General features: G+C 37.5%; 1 protein-coding gene across 16 annotated transcripts in view; it reads left to right on the top strand.

Annotated features, from left to right (window-relative positions):
- Positions 1-13544, top strand: part of DEUP1 (deuterosome assembly protein 1) — a 155354-nt gene that overhangs the window by 55653 nt on the left and 86157 nt on the right. For 8 of the 16 annotated variants that reach the window (XM_072611373.1, XM_072611374.1, XM_072611375.1 and 5 more), the window contains one exon: positions 7270-7386. The exons of the other annotated variants lie outside the window; for them this stretch is intronic. In XM_072611373.1, the coding sequence (XP_072467474.1) occupies positions 7270-7386 (117 nt within the window). The remainder of the gene's footprint in view (positions 1-7269; positions 7387-13544) is intronic. 16 annotated transcript variants of the gene reach the window in all.

Genomic DNA, 13544 nt, shown 5'->3' with positions numbered 1-13544 from the left:
TATGAAACCAACCCCACTTTTTTTCAGTTGCTTTTCAAAGGAGAACCTAGGAGTTGCCATTCCATTTAGCTGCAATTTCTTCATGTTTTCTGGTTTTGTCACTAGTAAAAATACCTATAATGATACTGTTCATTTATCTCAGTAGTACGCCAGTCATTGGACAAGGATTTCACATTTAGAATACCAATAGCTAATTTTTTTATTAATTAATTTTATTTATTTTCAGTGTTCTTCAATAACTACCATATAACTTAAATTATTATTTTTCCCTCCCTCCCTGAGATGGCATACAATTTTGTATAGGTTCCACACATACATTCCTATTAAATACATTTTCACTATAGTCATGTTGTGTTGAAGAATTAAAATGAGTGGGAGAAACCATCTAATAAACCAAAATGCAATACACACACACAAAATGATCTGCTACATTCTGCGACTGAATTCCATAGTTCTTTCTGTGGATGTGGAAGGCATTTTGCTTTAGAAGACCATTGGGAATTTTTTTTAAGTCCTTGCATTGCAATAAAGTTCCAAATCTATCAGAAAAAACTCTCACACACTGTGGTTGTTGCTGTGCACAAAGTTCTCCTGGTTCTGCTCCTCTCACTTGGCATCAGGTCATATAAGTCTTGCCAGGCCTCTCTGAAGTCTTCCTGTTCATCATTTCTTATAGCTCAATAGTATTCCATTACATCCATACACCATAATTTATTCAGCCATTCCCCAATTGAGGGGCATTCCCTTGATTTCCAGTTCTTGGCCATTACAAAGAGAGCTGCTATAAATATTTTTGTACATGTGGGACCCTTTCCCATTTCTATGATCTCTTGGGGATACAGTCCTAGAAGCACTCCAATAGCTCATTTTTAAAGAAGATCTAAAGACTGTATAATTCTTATCTTGCTCTGTCACTTTTCTACCCATTGTACACTGTTGTTGAAGAAGTCGAAAGGGACCCCAGAGGACCATTCTGTAGTTTTCTTTATTTGTTTCATGGGTTGTCATAACTAGGAAACTCATCACCTAATGGTTAGCATGATGATACTGAGCTTCTTTCTATTTAGATGATATTCCTTAGATAGCAGACACTTAAAGCATTTCTTCAGAGTCAGGACTACCTCCTCACCATAAAGAGTCATCAGAATAGGAGAGAGAGAGAGAGAGAGAGAGAGAGAGAGAGAGAGAGAGAGAGAGAGAGAGAGAGAGGAGAGAGAGAGGAGAGGAGAGAGAGGGAGAGAGAGAGAGAGAAAGAGGAGAGTGTGTGTGTGTGTGTGATGGGCTGAATTTTCTTCAGAGTTCAGTAAATCATACTGAGTTTGATCAGTTATATGTGAAGGCATCTTTAAACTTAAAAGAGGACATAGTCTTCCAGAAAGAATAGTATCTTATTTTGTACCTCTACTTCCTCTCTTTACAATCTGCTTTCCAAACCAAGCTCTTTGTTCTACTTCTACCTGTCTGATCCCTCCTCCTTAGTCTCCCCATTAACTGTGGTGTCCTTCTATCCTGGGCCTCTTCTTTTTCTCTACTATCTCAGTTGCTGATTTCATCTATTCTCATAGGTTTAATATTCATTTCTATCCTGATAATTCCCAGATCTATTGTATCTACCTCTGGCTTGCCTGAGCTCCCACTACATATTACCAACTACCTTTCAGACATTTCAAACCAATTTGATTATCTTTCCCCACAAATTCATACCTATTCTCAAATTCTTTATTACTGTTAAAGTTATCACCATCTTTCTAAGTCACTTAGATTCACAACCTCTGTGTTATTCTCCCCTCTTCACTCTCAATCACCCCATATATCCAAAATGCTTGCCAAATCTTGTTTCTATCCTTATATCTCTCATATATCCATTCTCTACACTCACACAACCACCTCCTTAGTTAGTTTGGGTTCTCATCACTTATTGCCCTGATTATTACAATAGCCTTCTAATTGATGTGCCTACCTTAAGTCTCTTCTCACTCTAATCCATCATCCAATACAGCTGCCAAAGTGATTTTCTTAAAGTGTAGGTCTCGCCAAGTTAGTCCTCTACTTACTAAATTCCCATGACTCCCTATTGACTATAGGAACAATATGAACTCTTTTGTTTGGCATTTGAAGTCCTTTAAAAGCTGGCCCCAGTGTACTCGATGGTGATATAGTAAATAAAATGCTGGACTTAGAGTCAGGAAGACCTGAGTTGGAGTCCTGCCCCAAAACACTTATTAACTAAACAAGTCAACGTGGGCAAGTCATTTAACCTTCTCAGCTTCAGTTTCCTTATTTGCAAAATAAGGAAATAATTCCTTCTTTCCCTTAGGGTTATTGTGAGGATAAAGTTTACACATCTGCAAAGTGCTTTCCAAACTTTAAAGTGCCAGTTAAGTGTTAGTTATTATTATTAGTAATTATAATAATTATTACTGTCTTTCTAGGCTTCTTGCACATTTTTTATACTCCCTCCTACTCAATAAACTCCATCTTCCTTTTTTCATGCCGGCTGTTTCCCATGTCCAAAGGTCTCTCTCACCTCATTTCTGCTTCATAGAATCCATGGTTTCTTTCAAGCCTCAGCTTCTACGGGAACCCTTTCCTGATGAGCAGTGGCTAGTGTCTTCCTCCGACTCACCTCATCTAGATTTTGGGTATACGTACACATACACCCATGCCCCCAAATTGTGCCACAAACATTTTTTCTCCCATGTAGTCTTTGAAAGCAGGAACATTTTCTGCATTGTTTTTGTATCCCTAATACTCAGCATGTAAGAGAAACTTAACAAATGTATATTGATTGACTCATTCTCAGAAGCCACGTAAGGTGTTCTCCTATCGCCAAGGTCACCAATGATTTCCTAATTGCTAAATCCAATAACCGCTTCTTGATACTATCGATCACTCTCTCCTTCTCAATATTCTCTCCTTCCTTAGATTCCCTGATATTATTCCCTTATGGTTTTCCTCTTACCTTTCCAACAACCATTTCTTGGTGTCTTTCAATGCTTCTTCTCCATCTTCTAACCCTCTAAATGTGAACATTATCCATAGTTCTATCCTCAGCCTTCTCTCTACATTCTCTTTTGGAATATCAATTGCCAAGGGGTTATTGTGTCCGTGCAAGTGGCTCCCAAATCTGTATTTTCATCCTACACATCTTTTCCTGAGTTCCAATAAGTAATTTAAATTGCTTGTTAGGTTTTCAGGACATCGCTCTTTACTGGTTCTCTTCCTGTCTATTGGACCCCTTTATCTTAGTCTCCTTTGCTGGATCTTTGTCCAGATCATGCCCTGGGGCCATAGGTATCTCACATGTTCTGGCCTGGGCCGCCTTCTCTTCTCCTTCTATAGTATTTCATTTGGTAACCATCATTTCCTATTTAGTTACCATCTTTACGCTGATGATTCTCAAATCTACCTATCCTGCCTCCACCTCTTTGCTGACCTTCAATCTCACACCTCCAACTGCCTTTAAGACATCTCAAACTGGATGTTCAGTAGATATCTTAAACTCATTATGTCTAAAACTGAACTTATTACCTTTCCCTTTAAACCTTCCCCACCTTCTACCCACCCTGTAGAGGGTAACACCATCCTCTCAGTACCTCAGGCTCACAACTTAGGTGTCCTCTTTACCTTCTCATTATCTCTCACTCCCCCCATATCCAATCTATGGCCAAGGCCCATCAAATTCACCTTTGCAACAGCTTTCAAACACATCCCCTTTTCTCTCCTCTGACCCTGTCACCACTCTGGTGTAGGCCCTCATCATCTCATGCCTGGACTACTGCCATAGCCTGCTACTGAGTCTGCCTTCATTGAGTTTTTTCCCACTCCAATTCATCCTCTATTCAGTCACCAAAGTTATTTTCCACGTCACCCTCCTACTCAATAAACTCTCTGTGGCTCCCTGTCACCTCACAGATCAAATACAAAATCAGCTGCCTGTCACTCACGGCCCTCATACCTAACCCACTCCTACCTTTACAGTTTCTTTGCACCTTCTTCTCTCTCATGTAATTTTAATTCGATGATACTGTTTGTTCCACAAACCAAACACTCCATCTCTTGGTTCTGGGCATTTCCTCTGGCTGTTCTCCATGTTTAGAATAGCCTCTTTCCTCAACTCTACCTACTGGTCTCCCCTGCTTCCTTTCAGTCCTAACTAAAGTTCTATCTTCTAGGAAACCTTTTCCAACCCCTCTTCATCCTAGTGCCTTCCCTTGTTTAATTATTTCCTATTTATCCTATATATAGTTAATTTGTACATGTTTGTTTATTTATCCTTCCCCCTCCCCCCACTTAGATTATGAACTCCTTTATGGCAGCAACTCTCTTCTGCTCTTTTTTTATATCCTTAGTGCACTTAGAAAGCATTTAATAAATGTTTATTGACTTATTGGATATTTAGTAACATGCCAAGCTGTTGGCTTGTTAACTGTGCTAAGCAAAGTACTAGGGATAAAAGAGAGGAATTAGCACATTCTTTGCCATGACGGAACTAATATTCTAATGAAGGAGACCACTGTTTTATGTAAAAAACGACATAAGATACATACGGTATAAATTAAAGATAATCTCAGAAGGGAGATACTAGCAGTGGGGCAAGGGTGGTGAGAGGTTGGAGAGGATCAAGGAGACTGGAAAAGGTCTCCTGCAGAAGGTAGGATATAACCTGAGTGCTGTGGGAAGCTAGGAGAGTTGAGAGAGGCAGAGCCTTCCAAGTATGGAGAATAGGCAATGAAAAGGCAGAGTGGGAGATGGAGTATCGTGATCTCAGAACAGCAAGAAGGTTAGTGTTGCTGGATTGTAGTGTGTCTTTGTGTAAGAAGACTGGAAAAGTAGGAAGGAACCAAGCAATGAAGGGCTTTAAATGCCAAGGAAAGGACTTTATATTTGATCCTGTAGGTAATGGGAAACCACTACAAGTAACATGGTCAGACTTGTGCTTTACAAAAGTCACTTGGATAGCTGCGTGGAGGATGGATTAGAGGAAGAAATATTTAAGGCAGGGAGACCAACCAAAGGCTATTGCGATGGTTTAGGCATGAAGCGATAGATCCTTCACCAGGATCAGCAGTGTCAAAAGAGAGAAGGGGGCTCATTTGAGAGATGCTATGAAGGCAGGAACAACAGAACTCGACACTGATTGGGTATATGAGGTGAGTGCGAAAAGTCAAAGATGAAATTGAGGTTGTGAGACAATATGACTGGGAGAATGGTGGCTTTCTGGATTTGGTTGTCATCAATAGGGTACTAATTTGTGGAAGGGAAATGATGATAACCTTGGGGAGAAGTCACCCTTTCCTCTTAGAATTTGTGATCAAGCAAAGAAAGGCCAGACATCTTTTGGGATATACTCTTGATCTGAAGAAAGCAGATTTCAAAGGGTTCAAAGGAAGGATAGGATCCCATGGATTACAACATGCATAAGTCATCTGACTGCAGAGGGAAGAGTAAGGGAACAAACTTTTGTTTAGCAGGTTCTATGTTCCAGGCACTGTGCTAAGATCATTAGAAATTTTATTTCAGTTGATCCTCACAATAACCCCAGGAGGTAGGTGCTATTGTCAATTCCCTTTTTATAGTTGAGAAAACTGAGGCAGACAGAGGTTAAGTAACTTGCCCAAGGTCATACAGCTAATAAGTTTCTGAGACTGGATTTAAATTCAGGTCTTCCTGACCATATATCAAGTGCTTTGTCAACTGTGCTACCTAGCTGCACACTCACACATGATTTGTCTGAAGAAATCGATACGAATGCACTGAGAATTCACCAACCAACTTAATTTTTAAAGATTATATATAGAAGAGGGAATCAAGGAAACACAACATGGTGTATCCATAAATATGGCAAGATCCTGTGAGGACAGGGTACAGAAGATCAGACCAAGCTAAAGTGGGCAAGGAACACTGAGGATAAGAGAAAGGGTTTGTGGTTATTTGTAACTAGACAAAGGAACAAGATCAAAGACGAGACAGAACCATTTCTTCAGGTGCCTGGGACGATGCCAACCAACAACCATAAGGCTATGCAATTTTAATTTTATTTGCATTTTCTTTGCGCAATACAATGACCTTTGCTTAGGAGACACGGAGAGCCTAGAGCCCCAGAGCTCTTAATGAATTCAAGTAACCAGCCCAGATAAGCCTCATCCTCAGATAGCAAAAGAATTGAATGATGTGGTTTGCTGCAGGTTTGTTAGTGACATTTGAAAGATTGTGGAGAGTAGAAGTGGTATTCACAGGGCTGGAAAAGATAACTGTTGTCTCATTTTTAAGGGGGGTGGTCAAGGGAGTAGGGTGAAAAACAAAGAGGGAAAGAGAAAGCGAGACACAGAAAGAACTTGACTTCAATTCTTGGGGATATTCTTGAATCTTACACTTGAGTTCAAGAAATAAACTTTCCTAATACAAGATTAAGGCAGGCATAAGTAGACAGCAGTTGATCTCAAAAAAATGCAGAAATTGTAGTAGACCTCAAGCTTGACATGAGTCCATAGTATAATGTGGCTGCCCCTTATATACGTGCTCTTGTGATAGTCAGATATGGATGACTGGATTACTCGCTGTTTGAGGATTTTCTCTTGTACTCTTCTACCTTTGAGTATGCGTACGTATATCATACTACTACATCTAGAATCAACTTTTACTCAGCATCAATACTGAATGGAATTTTTTTAGGGCCTGCTCAGGCTCATCATATTATAGCATAATTCTTACTTTCGCCGTTTCACTTAATTGAATTGAAACTAAAGTACTGAAACAGAATTGCTTTTTATTATTTTTTACATAATTGTACATATTTACACATCAACATCACTGAAACTGAAATGACCTAGAAATTTTTACCATTTTTTTCCAGAACAAATTAAAAGTTAAGTTGTTCTTTTTTTGGTACATCATATAAGCTGGCTGTTCCATGGATCTACTTATTGAAATAAAAATTGTTAACACAAGATGGCAGTAAACAAAAAATTTTTTAAATATTATTTTAAATATTATGGGGTTCCTAAAGTATAGCGAAGAGAAATTTGAAGGAACATTGTTACAAATTAATGAAGTTTCAGTTTTACATCAAAGCTCCGTTGTGTTCAGCTTTAGTAACTTAATTTCAATAACTGGTTCCATAGTTATACATTGAAATCCTTATGTTGTGCAGCATTTGTCAATTATGACAAATTTTTTAAGTAGTACATTTGGAAAAAAGAGATGAAGCCAAGTTATGGTAGGAATATCAAATAGACTTTAAATATTAACATTTCCTTTTATTGATAGTTTTCAAAACTGACAAATAACTTTGAAAAGCTGAGATTACACCAAATGAAACAATGTGGGACTCTTAAAACAGATGAAATTCCATTTGAATTGAGCAACATAAACCAAAAATTAGAGGTAAGATATACATTCATAACTACATTTGTATTAAAAATGGATTTTTCTTGTTAACTGTAAATATTGAATGTAATATATGGGAGAGCTTCCTTATAGAAGGCAGCAAACACCATTCCCAACTAATCTTGCTCTGAGTATGTTCTTTTTAGTGTGATTTGATGTACACATCTGACTGTATCAAGTCATTTTTTCAGAACCAAAACAAAGGTTTTTGGGCTCTATAGATATGGAATATCCTTCAGGAACACCCCATTGATGAATGTTTAATTAGTCTCTTGATGTCCATGGAATCATTGGGTACTGAAACAGGAATGAAGATATGTAGCAGTTTTTAGAACAGAATTTGAGCTGTGCTTTCTTGAAACATAGTAGCACTTAAGTGATATTTGATAAATGAACATACCATGATATTCATGAACTGATGCATTCTGTCCCCGCAAAATCTGTATATGCCTTTTCTGCCTCACCAATTCCAATCAATACCTGGAGCAGCGGCATAGCTAATGTGGCTTCTCAAATATGTGTATTTCATAGAATCCTCGAGGCCTTCTAGAGAGTTGATATATTCAAATATTTGTGGTCTTTAACTGAAGGTAACATATTTCAAAGAGAAGCCTCCAATACTGCTTCTCAAAAACATTGTTAACCACGGTATAATCAAGCTCTATAAAGTCTGGGTTCTCTGCTGTTACGTCATTTGACCATTACAACCATGGAGTTGACACAGGCACTCTTACGGACACCTATAATATTGTTTTGCCTAACAATGTGCTTTTCCCCAAGCCAGTGAATTCACGTGAAGCAAGATATATCATGGATAAAGATCAAGCCAATTATTGTTGATTTGGTTAATTAGTCTTATAAGTCTTACATGAAAGAAAAAAATAAACATAATATACATTGTCTGAAGCAGAATGGTAAAATTAACCATTTTAATCTTTTTAAAATTTGACTTTATTTTACTTTCAGAGGTCATATTTTCCCCATAGAATCATAATCTATAATCACAGCAAAATCAATGGTAAGAGGTAGTTAAATAAAAATTTTCACCTTACATGCCTTTGTCTAGTTGTAAAGCCACATTAAATTGGTTGATTACAGGAACAGTTTATATATTTACACTTGCTTATAACGACTTGCAAAAGTAATTTTTAGATCTGAGCTTCCCTAGATTTAGTATAAACCTAAATATCCATTTGGTTTGGAAATATCAATCCTCCCATGGGGGAGGAGGAGATTTATTTAATTGGTGTAGGAAATTCCTAGTATGGAAACTCCCATAAGTCATGGAGTCCGTGACCACTTATCCTGGAATCATATCCTCAGTTGGACCTCTGGTGCCAATTTAGTTCAACAAATAGGCACTAAGCATCACAATGTGAAAGGCACTTAGTCAGCTACTTGGGAATAAAAAAATGAAGACCATAATTCCTGTCTTCAAGGAGCTTACATTTTACCCTGGGTAAATCTTTAATCCAGTGAGGGGAAGGTGTGTACAGGGGGAGAGAGGCAAAGTAGGGTGTAGCACATGTACAGCAAAAATGTAATGTTCCCTTATTCCCTCCCCACAAAACAAAACAAAGCAAAATCAATTCTTAGATTTTGACCAGATGCCAGGGATTATATAACTACAGGACTAAAGTCCTGACTATGGAGTTGGGAAGACTGAGGGGACCAGAAAGTGCCTGGTGGCTAAAAGTACTATAGTCTGGGCATTTCTAGTCTTTTTCATAATCTCATCCTCTTATACAGCCCTGTATCATGATTGCTTAGGATATGAATTCAGCACAAAGCTAATTAGCTCTGTGTAATTCAAAAGTATGCCAGGGAATATAAATTTTTTTCATGATGATTTTGGTTTCTTCAATGAATTGTGATAAATATTAGTATGCCTTGAAAAATATGAAATGCTTTAGTCCTGCCAGAATTTGAGCTTGTATCTCTAAGCATTCTTTTCAAAATTATGAATAAAACAGAGATGATATTTGTCTAGATATAATTCATGTAGAAATATCACCTAATTATTAAAATAGAACCTTATGAATAAAACAGATGATATTTGTCTAGATATAATTAATGTAGAAATATCACCTAATTATTAAAATAGAACCTTTTACTTCGTACAAATGAAGACATTAATTACAAGTTATCTGATTTTCACATTAATAAGAGTTACAATGAGGTATAGTGGAATGAGTATTAGGAAGTTCATTTTCCAATATTAGCTCCTCCTATAGCTGACTGGGTGACTTTAGGCAAATCACTTCCCCTCTCTGGGTCTTAGTTTCCTCACCCATACGTTGGTGTTGAGGGGGAAAAAGAGGAGGGCATTGGAAACAATAGGAAGTTAGACCTAAACTTTAAAGTTGTTTCCAGGTCTGACATTCTGTAATTCAGAAGAAGTATTAGCATTGGAAAGCATCTTAGAGATCCCATCCCCTCATCTAATAAATGAAGCTCAGAAAGCTTTAGTTATACAGCCTAATGTTAAGCAGCCACATTGATGAAGTACAGCTCTTCTTTATTTTGTTATAATATATGCATTTAATAGTAATCATAATATTCATAATGTACTTAAATGTTTATGAAGCACTTTACGTACATTATTTCATTTGATCCCCTATGAAGTACTACAGTTATTATATTATTCTCATTTACAGGTAAGAAAGTTGAGGTTAAATATGGTTCAGTATCTTTCGTGCCCAGGTTCATACTATAAATGTCATGAGGTTGAATGGTCATCTCAGGGAGCTTGTGCCCAGAGCTCCCCTGAAAACTTATGTAGACTTCAAGGACAACGTGACTCTGTGCTTGAGGCTTTGGAGAAGATGAATTTCCTATCTGCTCCTGGTCATAGCATGGTCTGGCTCCAAGCAATGAGCCATACTGTTCTTGAAGCTCTAAAGAAGTTTCCAGGGGAGATCTGGGTTCATGCTCCATGGGATAATTTCTCTGTGAGTGTTAAACTTTGCTACACATAAACATCGAAGATTCAAACCCAGGTCTCTCAACTTCAGATCTACCACTTTTTTCACCGTAACATACTGCCTCCTAAATAAAAAAGCACTAAAATTTTAATGAGACATCATAAAAACACTGTGCTTTTCAATTCGAAGATGGCTGATAATGGCAGTGACGTGTTAGAAGTTGTGGATTTATGAGGTAAAATCTGAGCAAATTTTATCAACCATTATCCAAAATAATTCATTGAAAACCATGAAAAAACCATTGTTCTTTTTCTAAGTTTGGTACAGCTTTCATTTTCTGACTCAGTGTATTGATTCTGCAACCATATTAAAGTAGCACCAACACATGTTAGAGCTGAACCAAACTGGAGCCCTGACAGGCCAATCATTTAAGTCATCTTCATGATTCATCCCGATGACTAACCAAATGGACTGTGCAGCAAACTACACCTATTAGGATATCCATTTAATCAGATCAGTCATGCTGCAGACTGGCCATTTTATATATAATTCAGTCTATAACCTGACACAGTTACTATGGAGTTTGTTTCTACCATGTTGTGCTATAGTTTTATTTCCAAATTTTAGCAGAAAATGTTTTAATTCTAGAAAATGGAAACAACAGAATAAAATGTCAACCCATTCATTCAGCCTACAAGCATTTATCAAGCACCTACTCAACTGTCCAACACAAGTACAAGCACAATAAAAAATTTAAAAAAGAATGACAACACAGCCCTTGCCTGTGAGCAGCTTATACTTGATTCAGGGAGACGAGATGTTAGGGCCCAGAAATCCCAGAAAAAAATTGTGAAATTGGCTGGGTGCTATGTTCCTTCTAAGTTTTGCAAGATATGAACAGATGACTATGATCCATGTGCAGAAGATACCTTTTGGCCAATAAAATCATTCTTTCCCTATTTAATGATTCCTTCTCTGCTCCCTACAAACACACCAATGTCTTCATCATCCTTAAACCTTCACAAGATTCTAAAATCCCTTCTGCCTACTGACCTATCTCTCTCCCCCCACAGCTAAACTAGTTGAAAAAGGCATCTAACTACATTAGGTGTCTCCTTTTCCTCTCTCATTCCCTTCTAAGTCCTTTCTACTTTGGCTTCTGATCCCATTGTTCAACTGAAATTTCTTTCTCAAAGGGATCTCTTAATTGGCAAGTCTAAGAGCCTTTTTCTGAATCCTCATCCACTGATTGCTTTTTCTTCCTGAGTAAGGAAGATTTTCCTGATACTGCTCTCTGGGTTCTCCTTCATATTTTAGTGTTCTTTTTTACTCTCCTTCACTTCATGTTATGAACTTTTATGTGGTTGACCCCTAAGGCTCTGTTTTGGGCCCTCTTCTTTTTTCTCTGCAAGCTGTCTCAATTGGTGATCTCATCAGTTCCCATGGATTCAATTATCATCTCTCTGCCAATGATTCCTAGATCAGTATACCTAGCCCTAGTCTCTCACCAACTGGTTATTGGACATTTAGAAATGGATGTCTTATAAGCATCTCAAATGCAACATATCCCAAACAGACTTATTTCCCCCCCAAAAAAACTCACCTCTGTTCTGAACTTCCCTAGTACTATTGAGGGCAGCACCATACAGTCACCCAGATTCACAAACTTGTTATCATCCCAAGTCTTCACTCTCCCTCACCCCATTTATCTAACCAGTTGACAAATCTTGTTTCTATCTCCATGACACCTCTTACTTCTCCATTCCCTACATTCACACAGTCATCTCCCTAGTTCAGGCCCTGGTCTCCTTGCCTTGTATCTCTCCCCATTCCAATCCTTCTTTTACACAATTACCAAAATGATTTTGCCAAAGTGTGGTTCTGACCATGTCAGCCACCTCAGGAAACTCAAGTAAAATAGTTCTTTCTTTGGAAATAGATAACATTTTTCTTCATAAATCCTTCAGAACTGTCTTGAATCATCATGTGACTGAGAATGGTGAAGCCATTCACATTTAATCATCATACAATATTGCTATTACTGTATACGATGTTCTCCTGCTTCTGTGTATTTCACTCTGCATTAGTTCATCAAAGTCTTTTCAGGATTTTCTGAGAGCTTCTTGCTTGTCATTTTTTATAGCACAATAGTATACCATCACATACAAGACTTGTTCAGTCAGCCCTCAATCAATAAACACCCCTTCAATTTTTAATTCTTTGCCACCACTAAAAGAGCTGCTATAAAATTTTTGGACATATTTTTGGTTTTTTTATCTCTTTGACATACAAACTTAGTAATGGTATTGCTTAGACAAAGGGTATGCATAGTTTTTGATCAAAGAGTATGCATAGTTTTATAGCCCTGTGGGCATAGTTCCAAAGTCCTCTACAGAATGGTTGAATCATTTCACAACTTCACCAACAATGCATTTATGTCTCAATTTTCCTACATCCCATCCAACATTTGTAATTTTTCTTTTTCTGTCATATTAGCTAATCTGATGGTAGCTCAGGGTTGTTTTAAGCTGCATTTCTCTAATCAATATTTAATTATAGCATGTTTTCATATACCTATAGACAGCTTTGATTACCTTATCTGAAAACTATTTGTTCATACTATTAACCATTTGTCAACTGAGGAATGGCTCTTATTTCTATAAATTTGACTCAGTTCTCTATATATTTGAGAAATTAGGACTTAACCAAAGAAACTTTCTGTCAATTTTTTCCCCATTTCTTATTACTAGACACGTATTTCCCTCTATCCTATTTCCCTCCTGTTTATCCTACTCTCTCTCTCTCTCTCCTTTCATTCTTTCCATTCTCAGAAATGTTTTGCTTCTGACTTTTACCTCCCTCAATCTGCCCTCCTTTCTGTCAGTTCTGCTCCTTCTATTTATTCCTTCCCCTCCCACTTTCCTGTACAATAAGACAGATTTTTGTACCCAATTGAATACGTATGTTATCCTCGCTTTGAGCCATTCCTATGAGAGTAAGGTTCACATGCTCCCCCCGCCCCAAACATTATATTTTCTTGCACTGTAAAATTTCTTTTGCATCAGATAATTTACCCCATTCTATCTCTCCTTTTTGCTTTCTCCTAGTGCATTCCTTTTTCTCACTCTTTTATTTCATATATTTTTAGATAATTATATCATAGTATTCAAGTCACACCCATGTCCCCTGCCTATGTATACTGCTTCCAACTACCCTAATAAAGAAAGTTTT

The sequence above is a fragment of the Notamacropus eugenii genome, chromosome 5 (assembly GCF_028372415.1).
Source record: "Notamacropus eugenii isolate mMacEug1 chromosome 5, mMacEug1.pri_v2, whole genome shotgun sequence".
Taxonomy (NCBI): Eukaryota; Metazoa; Chordata; class Mammalia; order Diprotodontia; family Macropodidae; genus Notamacropus; species Notamacropus eugenii.
Note: the sequence above shows the minus strand (reverse complement) of the source record. Positions and strands in the feature narration are given on the sequence as shown.